Source organism: Palaemon carinicauda, chromosome 42, assembly GCF_036898095.1.
Source record: "Palaemon carinicauda isolate YSFRI2023 chromosome 42, ASM3689809v2, whole genome shotgun sequence".
Lineage (NCBI taxonomy): Eukaryota > Metazoa > Arthropoda > Malacostraca > Decapoda > Palaemonidae > Palaemon > Palaemon carinicauda.
The window spans coordinates 58,266,215-58,280,892 of NC_090766.1; the positions used below are offsets into that span (position 1 = coordinate 58,266,215).

Here is a 14,678-nt window from a genome sequence, read left to right on the forward strand (position 1 = left end):
TGAAAATACTCCAAGATCATAAGCGTATCCCAGAACGTCTTGCCGGAAGCACGACAGAGGAAAAATTGAGGAGGTGTCAACAAGAAGTACTATAGTACCTGGCCACAGGTGGCGCTGGTGAGTACACCCCCTTCTAGTATTGTGATAGCTGGCGTATCCCTCCATAGAATTCTGTCGGGCAACGGAGTTGACAGCTACATGATTATCGGGTAAGTTTAATATTGAAAATATGAGTTTTTAAAGGAGTTTGTTCTACTCATTATTTTATGATGTTTTTTACCAATTATTCTTTTTTAGTGTAACTATCTAAAACAAATTACATTTAAATTTACAGTATAAATCCCTAAGAAATGTAAAAGATTTATTTTTGTCAAAGTAGGCTTTGCCTTGCTATTTACTATATATTGTTCTCTTAAACAATTAACTGTACTATAATACTTGTAGTAATTTTGTTAATTTTATATATTTTCGGGATTATCTTAATATTAAATGATTAGCAAATATTTTCTAAGTGGGAATTGATATAAAAAAAACTAGGATAAGCATTTACAAGTTTAAAGGTCGCTCAAAAATGGCAGAAGGAAGGGATAAGACAATGCCGTAGAGACTGACCACAATATACATATGATCAGTGCCCGAGGCCCCTCTCCATCAAGCTAGGACCAGGGAGGATTAGGCAATGGCTGCTGATGACTCGGCAAGGAAGCCTATAGGCTCTCCCAAAACCAACCATCCCAAGCTAACAAGGATGATGATGTTGCAGACACTACTAGAAACTATTGAGCTTGAGGCTTGAGTCTGTCTTAACTCCCATCCAACAGACTGCTAGGCAGGGATGTTTTCAATAGGCTACCACAACCTTGTATAGTTAAAGTCATGACATACATTTCATATCACTGCATCAAAATATACTGCAGTTAAACCTGGTTTTACAAGTAACCTTTCACATGAGAAAATTGGGATACACGCATAAATTTTAATTCGTATATGAGCATTGAACCAGCCCGTGAGCAAAAATTTGGCACAGTATATTATGGGCATTTTTTGAGGACAGATTTTCTTGGATATACTGTAATAAATACCATCTGCATGTCGTAACTAATAAGCTTTAAATGTTTGATATGAGTTGAGATGTCTCTGTGAATAATATACTGTATTTACTTTAAAGTCTGTGCATTCAGGTAAAAAAAAGGTATTTTGTATTAATAGAAATGGTTGAGTCCCTTGTTAGGCTGGAGGAACGTAGAGAGTAGAGGTCCCCCCCCTTTTTTTTTTCATTTGTTGATGTGGGCTACCCCCCAAGATTGAGGGCCTGTACTACATCAACTTGCAAGACCAACTGAAGAAAGTACAGTGGCAGCCCATCGAATGGGAGCACGAACAAAGAGGATTATCACATTTGGTGGTCATTTCACAATGCTAAACCCCTTCATAAAGCGCCAAGACGGGAAGCTCCAAGTACAGGATGACGTCCAGCCATCCATAACTAAGTCTACAATGGCACATAAATGCTCCATCATCCCAGCATGAGAAATAACGTGGATGCTACGCTTCAGCAGCTATCGCATGAGACCAGGAGGGAGTGCTGTCATGTACCACATTACAGTAATAGCACTTTTTTCATGTAAGTCCCCCCCCCCAGATAAATTATCAGCTAATTCTATTTTCATTGTGAATTAAAGTTACGAATTATAAATTGTTCAATAACTACCTTTTCCAAAACTTATAAAATAAGTATACAAGCGTATTCATGATCGCATGGAGTGCACCAAGTGAATTCCCCTTCTTTTTATAGGAAAATTTGTTTCAGTATATAAGAATACTAGTTTGAGATCTCGCTTTCAGAAGAAACTATACTCGTAAACCGAGGCACCATGATATATTGAAAATAGTTGCACATTATATGATATGAAACACAGTACAGAATCTTGGATATCCTGTCAGTACGATAAGAATATAAGCACAAGCTTTCCTAGGTATATTTTGTCCTAAAACCTATGGGAATCCTGATCGAATTTAACTATTGCTCTCAATGGTTTAGTTACATTATTCAATAACAAGTAGAAAGAGCAATCAGAGATTTCAAACCTCCACCAATGAAGATTGTCAACATTTTACCCAAGTCTACAAACCAAGCTTTCTCTTTTTCATATGTTGACTATGAATGAATCTACTGTATAATGATAAAAATAATAACCAGAATTGTGATCTTGATCCGGATCACCTGCAAAATTTAATGGGTTCTTCCAGAGCATGACACCCATCCATGGTTCAAATTTTGTGAAAATCCGGAAAGAAGTTTTGACGTAATCCTGCTAACAAACAACCAAACAGATATATAAATAAATAAACACAGGTCATTCTATAACCCCCTTTTCAGAGGTGATAATAGTGTCCCTATTCACTTTTTATATTAAAGATGGGGTAATTCTATTAATTCTGCTTGCTATTAAAGGGTGATTCCAGCACTTCTCACACTATCTGAATAACATGTTACAAAACTTATGGCTTCAAAATCCACAGCTTCAAGTGTTCTAAGGAATAATCTTTCAAGTTTGAAAAAAAAATACTAAATAATCTACATGTAATTTTCATTACAAATAAATCCCTTCCATAAAATCTTACTCTTGTCACAAGAGTAATTTTTCTAGAAAAATGATTAACTTTTACAGTACCCTTGCCTGGTTATAATCATTATAATAAAAATCAGTAACATGAAAACAATACAATAATTTATGTAACTAGAGTTACACTGTATATTTGTAGCATGCTTCCATACACAAATATACTGTAGTAGATGATGGTGCTTGGGTATATGGTAACACTTATATTTACAGCAGTGCTGCTCAAGTCTAATCACATAAAAATGGTTGTGCTAGGTGATGAGAAATTACCATTATGGTTATGTACATGGGAAAGAGGAAAATCTATTTGCCATAGTATCTCTACCAAATCAGTTTTAGCAAACTACCATAGTGTATTAATGATACATATTTAAAATATTTCTAAATTTATGGGTTCAAATGTCACCATTAATAATCAGACCTTAATAAATTTAAGTTTCATGTAAATATATTAACATTTTCTAAAATCATATAGTTTGAGATATATAAGAAATAAACACAGTAGTTTAATATATTGTATAGTACTGTACTATATTAAGGCTAAAGAGCATTTTGATAAAAGTCAGATATCATTTTAGCATCACAAGACTAGCACAAACTACTCAAAAGGTAATTTGCTATTACTGTAACAAAATATTTTTACTATAACAATAAAAAGTCTGTCATAAGTCCTGTGAGAAGAAGTAAACCATTGAGCTTTCATAAGCCACTGATAAACTCTAACAGTTAAATAACTATATATCATATCACATGAAATAACAGTTTCTTTTATAAATACTGTATTTCTCAGAGACCTACATATGACCCTATACAGTAAAAATGTAGCAATCCTTCCAAGATATGTTTAGACATATATATTTTCATACTTCTAAATAGAACAAGGTATACAGTAAGGCATCTCTAAATAGAACGAGGAAATTTCTCCACCCCATCTTTTAAATTAGTTGCCCATAGACTCACTAACCGCTGAGAAGAAAGTGATGGCCAGGAGAGTGTCATATAGGTTAGCCTAGGGAGTGTTTAGGCAGCCAATTTAAAGGAAGGAGGGTAAGATTGGGGAGGTAGAATTTTCTTTATTGTTTTACTTAAAGGTCATCCAGTTGGCCTCTCTACCTAATACCTTGTTCTATTCAGAGGTAAGATTTGTGGAAACAAAAGTAAATTACATAATATATTGCGGTGTGTAAATCTATGCAATATTTCAAACCCTAGTACATTTTGTAATTGATGAATGACAGATGAATAGGTTAGCAGTGATTAAACACTCAAAAGACCGACGGACAAACTTACTTTGACTTTGAAAATATTCTTATTGCATAAAGAGTTGCATTTGGAATATAATAATGTACGACCCTTAATGTTTGAAGTAAGAGTACAAAAACACCAAAATATAAGTTAATTTAGAAAAAAATGGCAGAACTTGATATCTCCTCATTTAGATTGTATTTCCAAACAGAAAATTTCTGATACTGGAACAAAACATAAATAAAATTAATTTGTTATAATTTCCTAAAGGGTAAACAACTCTTCCTGTGCCTCAAAACAATAATGGTCATTCTATGTAAGAATGGCAATAAAGGAAATATATTTCTATTACTCATCAATTAGCTTACAGGAAGAATCTACTATCCCTTTCTACGGATACAATGGCTAACTCTTAGGTGATAAAGATTATGTATGGTACTCTAAAAGATGATTAGTTCTGGGAATTTATTACAGTTTTAAGTAATAACCTTGCATTTTCTTTGGTCAGACACCTATGGGCCTCAAACAAATCAGTTAGGCAGATGAATGACACAATTAGCTGTTTTTAGTGCACAACAGCAGAACATCAACCATATTATCATTTGGTAGGTAGTAGGTTGGCCAGGGCACCAGCCGCCCGTTGGGATACTACCACTAGAGAGGTATTGGATCCTTTGACTGGCCAGACAGTAATGCATTGGATCCCTCTCTCTGGTCACGGCTTATTTTTTCTTTGCCTACACTTACACAGAATAGTTTGGCCTATTCTTTACATATTCTCGTCTTTCCTCATACATCTGACAACAATGAGATACTTAACACATCTTCACCCAAGGGGTTAATTACTGTACTGCAATTTGTTCAGTGTACTTTCCTCTTGGTAAGGGTAGAAGAGACTCTTTAGCTGTGGTAAGCAGCTCTTCTAGGAGAAGGACACTCCAAAATTAAACCACTGTTCTCTAGTCTTGGGTAGTGCCATAGCCTCTGTACCATGGTCTTCCACTGTCTTGGGTTGGAGTTCTCTTGCTTGAGGGTACACTCAGGCACACTGTTGTATCTTATTTTTTTTTCTTCCTCTTGTTTTTTTGAAATGGTGTGTTGGGCAGGCTTAATAGAAGGGCCATGGATGCCTGGTGGTTTATCAAGAGGTTGTCTTTTCCTTTTTCTGATTATTTTTCTTCTCAAAACCATCCTTACTGTCCTCCCTTCAGTTGAAGTGGCTATCCTGGAGGGTATTTAGCCTTGCATGGTGTATCGGCTCCTCCATGTTGACCAGTTTTTCCGACTTTTTACTATAGTCTATGGGTATCATCAATCACTTTGTTTTTAATTCTGTACGTATTGTTTTTGTTATAATTCTTGTTAATCTAGTTTTTAAGTATGCTGTCTCTTTTTTATTTCTATTAATTCTTATGCTGTCTGGAGACATTGAGCGAAATCCAGGACCAGTACGTCCTAGATTTCGTCAATGTCGTCTTCTGTATTGCAATATTCGTGGTCTTCATGCAAATATCCAAGACCTTACAGTTGCGTCCAGACAGTATGATATTCTTTTGTGCTCAGAAACTTTGGTTTCTAATATGAGGCACTCATCTGAGCTCCTTATAACTGGTTTTAAGAAACCAATAATGTTGAAACGTGATGCCATCCCTAGGGCCAGGGGAATGGCGGTGTATATTAGGACCGAGTACCCTGCTTCTCATAAGTCCTGCTATCAATGTGGATGTCATGAGATCCAGGTAATAAAAGTTTGTGGCAGGCATAACAACTTTTATTTGTGTTCGATCTACCGGAATCCAGACTTAGATGATTCTATCTTCGATTGTCTTCTTACCATTATGGCTAAGATACAAGAAGATGATAGAAAGGCTTCTTTTGTCTTTGTTGGTGATTTTAATGCTCACCATAGGGAGTGGTTAAGTTCTATCTCTCCTACCGATCGCCATGGCTTAAGAGCTTTAGACTTTGCCTCTGAATCAGGCTGTGAGCAAATCATAAATGAAGCTACTCACAGGTCTGGTAATTGCTTGGACCTCGTATACACTGACTCCCCTGGCGTTATAACTAGTAAGGTTGGTTCTCCAGTCGGGACATCTGATCATGCCTTGATTTCATTATTAGTGAAGACTGAGCAGCCTGTCCCTGATATATCATATTTTTGTAAAATTTATATGAAATCCCAAGCAGACTGGAATGGGATTTTACATGATCTTTTGTGCTTGAATTGGTCACAATTATATAATAGTGTAGATCCTGTTGTCCCTTTGAATGAGAATCTAGTCAACATAATTGATAGGCGTATCCCTTCTCGTGTGCTAAGGTACCGAGTGAAGGACAAACCGTGGTTCAATGATGATTGCAGACGTGCTTATTTGGAGAAACAGGAGGCCTATCATCTTTGGAAGGGGAACAGATCAGATTTGACCTGGAACAACTATACTCAGCTTCGAGCTTTTGCTCAGAGAGTTTATGCCTCAACTGAAAAGGAGTACAATTTAACCATAAAAGAAACACTTTCTGGTACAACTCAGGAACATAAATGGTGGTCTACCCTTAAATCTGCACTCTTTGGTGTAGATGCAACAGTTCCTCCTTTACTTAAACCAGATGGCTCAGTCACTCACTGTCCAAAGGAAAAGGCAACCCTTTTGGCTGATGTTTTTGACAGTAAACAGAGTAATGAAAAACTTGAACTTCCTCTTTCCTGTTTTCCTGAGGCTAAACTAACTAGTTTAGCTTTTCGATCTCGTGAGATTAAAGCTCTGTTGATGGACCTTGATGCTTATGGAGGTGTAGACCCAAATGGTATTTTTCCTTTGTTTTTTATAAAGACAGCAGATTTCTTAGCTCCAAAGTTATCTGTTATTTTGCGCAAGTTAGCAAGAAGAGGAGCTTTTAGCACTAGTTGGAGAATTGGTAATGTTACTCCTCTATGTAAATGTGTTTGTGGTAGCTCAAGTCCCACTGATTACCGCCCAATTTCCATAACTCCCATATTATCTAAAGTTTTTGAACGTCTTCTGGCAAAACGTCTTAATAGGTTTGCTGAAGGTAATCATCTACTCCCTAGTTTGCAATTTGGTTTTCGTAAAGGCCTTGGAGCATGTGATGCCCTTCTTACAATCTCCAATGCTGTACAGAAATCCCTTGATTGTGGTCGGGAAGTTCGTATGATTGGCCTTGATTTTAGTGCTGCCTTTGACCGTGTTAATCATGAGGCCCTTGTTTTCAAACTGAAACAGTTGGGAGTGGGTGGGTTGTTTCTTAGCATTATTATTAATTTTTTAAGTAATAGATCTCAAAGAGTTGTTGTTGATGGGCACCATAGTGATTATAGGAACGTGATATCCGGTGTTCCACAGGGTAGTGTTCTTGGCCCATTACTTTTCATACTATATACACATGACATGTGGTTTGGCCTAGAAAACAAACTTGTTGCATATGCTGATGATGCTACTCTCTTTGCATCAATTCCATCCCCTGAATGTAGATCTGGGGTCGGTGAATCCCTTAATAGAGATTTAGCTAGAATTAGTGCATGGTGCAAATTATGGGGTATGAAGTTGAATCCTAACAAAACTCAAAGTATGATTGTAAGTAGATCAAGGACGGTGGCTCCTCAACATCCGGATCTCAGTATTGATAATGTTTCTTTAAATATGTATGACTCTTTCAAAATTTTAGGTGTGATTCTCGACAGTAAATTTACTTTTGAGAAACATATAAGGTCTCTGTCTTCTTCAATTGCACAAAAAATAGGCTTATTGAGAAAGTCTTTCAAGATTTTCGGTGATCAATCTATTCTGAAGAAGTGTTTTAATTCTTTCATTCTACCTTGTTTTGAGTATTGTTCTCCTGTTTGGTCTTCAGCTGCTGATTCTCATCTTAATTTGTTGGACAGAAACTTACGATCTATTAAATTTCTTATTCCTGATCTAGATATTAATCTCTGGCACCGTCGTTTAATTAGTTCATTATGCATGTTGCATAAGATTTTTCATAACTCTGACCATCCTTTACATTCAGATCTCCCTGGACAATTCTATCCTGTGCGTAATACTAGGCAGGCAGTTAATTCTAATAGCCAGGCCTTCTCCATCACGAGGCTCAATACTACGCAGTACTCCAGAAGTTTTATTCCATCTGTTACCAAGTTGTGGAATGATCTTCCTAATCGGGTGGTTGAATCAGTAGAACTTCAAAAGTTCAAAGTTGGAGCAAATGCTTTTTTGTTGACCAGGCGGACATGAGTCTTTTTATAGTTTATTTATGACATATTTGTTTTTGATTCTGTTAATAGTTTATATATGACATGTCTGTTTTGACGTTGTTACTGTTTTTAGAATGCTTTATTGTTAATTTGTTCTCTTCATTTATTTATTTCCTTATTTCCTTTCCTCACTGGGCTATTTTTCCCTGTTGGAGCCCCTGGGCTTATCGCATCTTGCTTTTCCAACTAGGGTTGTAGCTTGGATAGTAATAATAATAATAATAATATTATTAATATTAAAGTTGGAAACACAGAATGTTATAAGCCCAGGGGCTTCAACAGGGAAAATAGCCAAGTGGGGAAAGAAAATAAGGAAATATAAAATATCTTAAGAACAGTAACAACATTAAAATAAATATTTCCTATACACTGTACTATTCTTGGTCTAGAAAATTCCCTACCAAGATCTTGAAACTATGATTTTAGATTAACATAATTCTTTTTTCCAAAGGCTTTGTTCTTTAGTAAGAATGTTTATATTCATAATTTTCTCTCAAAAGGGTAACAATGTACCTATATATAAAAAAAAGAAAAAAAAATACCATAAATCTGGAGTAAATTACTATATATTTTTAGTCCTCCCCTGATATTCATATTGCCTTACTCCAGAAGCTTAGTTTATCAATTTTTATCCCAAAAAATCAAAATGTTTCTAATTTTCTTTCCTTTCAAAAGATACATGCCTCCAGTAAAGTAATGAAACAATCCAGAGGTTAATGGTAAGTAGCATACCAAGAGTTTCCCTTTCAGTTTCTCCTTCATAGCTAATTCGTCAGGATGTATTCTCCTTCCAAATTTTGAGAAGTGTTTATTACATTTTAAGTCAGTTTACCTTCTCAATTGGTTAGTATTTCTGCACAGGGAATACACTGTGTTTTAAATAGCCATTAGAGGGATTAAGATATCTCACGGTTCCTTTCATGAAATACAGGATGTTTCAAATTAGTGTTACGAAACCAGAAAGGTTTGAGTCTCATAATGGCAGAGGAAAGCAATTTTTATTTTAAGGGGAATTACAGAGAGAGATTGGTTGTTTTTCGTGGAGTTGATAACAATATGAAATGCCAATACTCCTTAAACAGCCAAGTCATTGGTGGAATATTTTGGGTTTTAACTTCAAATATACTTTATTATTCTAAAATGACTAGCGAGTCTTCTCTTGTGGGCGGCAAGTCTGATTTCCCTACCCGCTTGTTTATACTAACTTAACTTCCATAGTCAGGTCTAGTATCATAATAACAGTGGCCCTTCAATAAGGGTTCTAAATGTTCACTGTGCCTTACAGTCAAGTTCCTATAGTAAAGTTTTGAATTCTTTAATCACTTGAGTCCTTCTACAGCTAAACCCTTGCATTTTGGCATTCCTAGTTGCTCTATTAGACATCTAGATTGCGAGGAAGAAGACAGTAGGTAGCAGGGTCCTTAAATCCTTCCCCCCACTAAAGTATATGCTCTTACACAATATAGTTCAAATTTGGAATGTGGCATTTCATAACGTAGATGCACTTATTTTAAATTGTTTTAGGTCGATTACAGTGCCTTTATGTTCACTTGCAAGCTCGGCCACAAGCTCATCACAGGTTTACTTTAGCAAGGCACTTTCTAGCACATTTTTTTTACCGTTACGATTCTGCCTATAAAAATACTTAAATATCATAGTGTTTTTTTTTTTCATTTAGTGAGAACTATAGTATATTATAATAAATAGTTTAATTCTCAAATTAGATACACATATTCCTCAGGAGGTGCTGTTACAAATGTTGAGGCTCTTGGACGATAGGCATAGCCTTTCATGAGCCTCAACTAATGTACCAATTTTAAACACTAAGCATGTTAGGACTTAGTGCATTTGAAATATTTAAGATATATATAACTAATTTATTACATTTTTAAAGTAGGTTCTGCAGAGGCTTATTCATTAGAGTACTCAGAGACAACCGTTTCTAAACTAACCTACAGTATATATCTCTCAATTCCTTCATTTGGCTGAGAATAAAAGTCCTTAAATGGTTATCACTTCTACTAAGAATGACATCATGGTTTAATGATTTACCAAATCTGTTAGATTGCAAATTCTAGCTTCGTTTAGTGTCTAAGCCACAAGACGCTTCGAGTTGTTTAAGCCTAATCATTTACTTAACCTTGCTATAAAATATAATGCATCTTTTGAGCCCATCAATACCAGTAATGAACAAAAATCCTTAATGTACGGTTTGCAAGCTAATTTACTCGTGGCTGTTTGTTGGTAAGAATATAGAAAGTGTTCTTGAAATACTTCCCTTTGCAATTAACTTTAGTATTTCAGAGGCCTTTTTTTATCAAAGAATTCTAGGCTCATTGTTTATGGAAGGAATGATGACAGTACTGCCACTCTAAACTTTGTGTTTACTAAAGCCTAATTAGTTTAGTTTTTGTTATATTTGGAATTTAACATAATTAATACCTTTTTGGATGGCTCAGAAATCCATTTACAGAAGTTCTATATTCAAAGCAAATTTCAGGGTTAACCTACCCATTTCAAACCCTAACCTGAATGCTCAAGTGGCAATTTATGGTTCTACTGCACCATTCACTAACAGTTTTGATGGTAGACTTACATCCCAGGTTCAAGATCCTCTTGCATAACCTAGAATTCTTTATTTACTTGTGCCCTTCTGCAGCATAACTATCACATTCACATATTTCTAATGAATCTCTTACACCCATAGATTTTGCAAACACCAAGAAGCTAACCTTGATCCTTATGTCCCCTTTCATTACAATATGTAAAGTGCCATTAAACCTCGGCTTATCCCTTATTTTCCGAAATAATAATCTAGATACTCTGCTCACAAAATAAGCCATTCTTACATCTATAATTCTTTTGTGGTTAGCATAACACCTTGTATGATTCCCTCAGACTATTGGTTCCCTTTTTGTTCAGTATAGATTCACTAAACTGGTTTGATTGTATCTTGTATGAATGGCTAGAGGCTTAGTGTCTCAATTGCTTGAACGACCCTCTTTATCTAACGCACATCAATTTACGTACATACCGTAGTACGTAGTTGTTCAGAATACAGAGCAGTAAAATTTTGAAAATATATTATTAAAAAGATTATTATAAATTAGTTTTTAAGATTGGCTATCTAATAAAGCCAAATAAACTACAAGGTACATACTTAATTTTGACTAAGTTTCATAAATTACTGTATCCCAAATTGAGAGTAAGGCTGGTATTTCATTTAGTGCATAAAGACCTTTCAGATTATTCTAACAAAGAACTTAATGATTTCCAATGAATCCTTTCGGCATATATTGTATCAAAAGATATACTGTATATGATTTGTTTGAAAATTTAAACTTATACAATGGTTAATCTATTTATCCATCACCAATTACCTAAAGTAAGTTAGGTCCACATAATTCAGTGTAGATATTCGATATTCTTTGATACAAAGTAAGTCCACAAACCAGAGGTGGTAGGGCAGACCTGAACTCCATCTTCAAATGTGCATTATTACTAGACCACATCTGAAACCAAAGGAGTACGTGATCATCCTCCACATTCCAGATAAGAGGTGGTGATGCTTGTTTGGTCAGGTTGTATCTGTTAATGTGGGTCTTGTGATAGTGGTAAGTCTCTGAGGAACAATTATTCTACAATTTTGGTTATTTTGTGGATAAAGTACAGTACTCTAATCGAGATACCAATTCCCTACTAGATTGCTCAAACTCCCGCCAGCCTGAGGCATCAAAGGTTTTTATAAACCTATGCCTAGTAGGAAATAAAAATTGCTTTTGGAAGATCCTTTTATCATTCACTATATGTTTTGTGTGAGGAACAAACAGTCTTTAGTGACCGTTTGTTACTCTTTGGCTAGCAGAATTTAGTGCTTCCAAAAGGTTGGCACTGTTTGTCAGTATGTCTAGAAGTTTGGAAATGGCAGGGTTACCCAAACATATTCATGTTCTTTCCTTCAACAGGATTTCTCCTCATGTTTGCAACTTCACCATTCAAGTTGAATACATCATTTTATATCAGATTAGTAAAGTTGAACAATGTTGGGGCTGGCCACTACTCAGACTGCCTGGAAATACTAGATGCTATTGACAAAACAATGATAGAGGTATTTTGTCATCTCATTCTGGATCCCTGAACTTAGATGGAGATACCATTTTAGCTACAGGAAAATCTAGACCTTTATACATTCCCCTTTTACTATGATCTATCAGGTATATAACAATATTCAGGCTTACTGTGAACCACGATCTCTCTAAATACGGTAGATCTGTTATTGACACAAGGGAAATGATCCTTAAAACTGAACCATTGCTCTCAAGTACCCGAGAATGTTGTCGCACTAATCTATAATGAACCACATTAAAATCTAGAACTATTGAATTTAGAATTTTCATTATGTTATACATTTCAAATTTTTGTCAACCTATCTCTTTCCTTCACTGACATCCCACCTCCATCAGTCTGGGAGTCAGAAATATGAACATCAAGGGAGGTTCATAGAAATAAACAGATTTTTACTAATAAAATTTGTTATTTCTATACTCGCCTGATGTTCATTTACAAGCCCACCCACCTCCCCACTGTCTTGTGATATTAAGTAATAGGGAATTCTCTAAACTCCGAAACCGAATGAGAACTCATAGCGTGTTATTTACCTTCAACCACTAGATTGTCTCATTACTTTACTGTGGGCATGTATCTTTTGAATGGAAAGAAATAAGGGAAAACTTTAGATACATTTTTGCGGGTAAACATCGACAAACTGAAGTTCTGCAGAAGAAATATGAACATCATGTGCGTATAGAAATAAAAATACTAATAAAATTTTGTTTTAAGATAAAAAATGAAAACTTACCAAAATTAATAAATCTACAAAATGTCACGAAGAAATTTAATCCAATGCACCTGTAAAGCACTTTTTAGTTATAAAAATTGGTTGACGAGTCTTAAATAAATTATCATGAATTCTGAAAATATTAAAATAAGAAAATTATTGATTGAAATTAAACAAAATTCAAACTATAGTACTTACTTTGCAAAATTAAATGATCCCAACCAATCTCGTTCACGTTTGGATATTATCAAGATCTTTGCATGATCATTTGTCATTAACATACTGCACTAACCTTAACTAATTTCCTACAAAGTCAATCCTGTACAAAGTGAAAAGAAAAAGAGTATTATAACAATGTAATTCCATCCCGATTCATTTGAGGGTAATGAATGCCTGCCAATACAAACCTAATAAAAACAACAATATCTGAATGCTTACCAATGTATGAAGATGATGTTTATTATAATGAAGACGATGATTTAAGACTTCTCTAATAAGTTTGTATTACTTAAAACTCAAAATCTTAAAATGTGGCGACAAAAATTAAAAAAATCTTCAACCATAACTTCCAAGAAATGTTGTTAAAAATTGTAGCGATTAAAATGTTCAATTAATGTATTTGTGTATCACTTCTTTGTAAATGAAACATTGCAAAAGAATGTTGTTAAAATAAACCAGTGATTCTACAGTCCTAATCTATTGGCTTTTTAAAATTAATTACTACTTACCTATCTATTCTGTCATTCAGAAAAAAAAACTTCATTGACATTAATACATTAATTGAAAAAACCTGCACTTGCAACTGTATTTATAAAGGTGTGCCTTGTGAAAAATATGCACTCCTGCAAAGCTGTTTACCAAATTACTTTAAATATGAAATTATATGCAGTTTTATGGCTAATGTCTACAACATCAACACTCAACCATCACTACAAAAATATGACTCTTGTCTGCACACTAATATCGTTAATAAAGTAAATATTTTCATGGATGAAAAAATATAGCTTCAGTAAGTTTCAAAATCAGTAATAATAGTAATAAAGTTCAACACTACTCAAAAGACTAATACTGTAAAACAATCATAACATTAATATTGACATTAATAATACAAATTGGTCTGTTTAGGTAAGCACAATAAATATAAAGGCAATCTGTACCTCAGACCTATTGTACATGTCAATAAACTATAAAATCTCGTCTAAAATAAGATGCTTTTCAAGACTTATCACTTATAATTCAAGTTGTGTTGCTTCGATGAACTGCACGATGTTAAGGTACCTTCTTTGATCTCGTCATACGAGATATCAGACTAGGTGGCTCATCAACTAGTCCACCAGACATGCGAGGACGACTTATACTAAACCATAGTAGCCTAATTCTTCAAGTCTTTTCCTTTGGATGTCATACACTTCCTCTTTAGTAAAAGGATTAATGGAGAAATATGTGTAAAGTACAAGGGTAATGATGATGATAATGATGAGCATTGTATTCAGCAATCTGCTCTCCCAAGGCTCCTGATGAAGGTTTGTTAACTGAGCTATATGCTCATTCATTGCATTGTTTTCCTCCTGAAAGATAAATTAAATATTTCATTAGAAAATTTTTAAAAATTACATTAATAATAGTAGGTTTATTCTTAATGGCTTTTGAATTTCCTACAATAATTTTCTGTAACCTGACCCAAAATAAAATGGTAAAGGGA

The 14,678-nt window shown here is 34.7% G+C and overlaps 1 protein-coding gene across 2 annotated transcripts in view; it reads right to left on the reverse strand.

Moving 5' to 3' along the window:
* Positions 1 to 8,371: 8,371 nt before the first annotated feature.
* The window catches only part of LOC137633317 (sodium/mannose cotransporter SLC5A10-like), a 197,107-nt gene continuing 190,800 nt past the window's right edge, over positions 8,372 to 14,678 (reverse strand). For both annotated transcript variants that reach the window (XM_068365555.1, XM_068365554.1), the window contains exon 15: positions 8,372 to 14,544. In XM_068365555.1, coding sequence (XP_068221656.1) covers positions 14,329 to 14,544 — 216 coding nt within the window. In that variant the 3' untranslated portion in view covers positions 8,372 to 14,328. The remainder of the gene's footprint in view (positions 14,545 to 14,678) is intronic.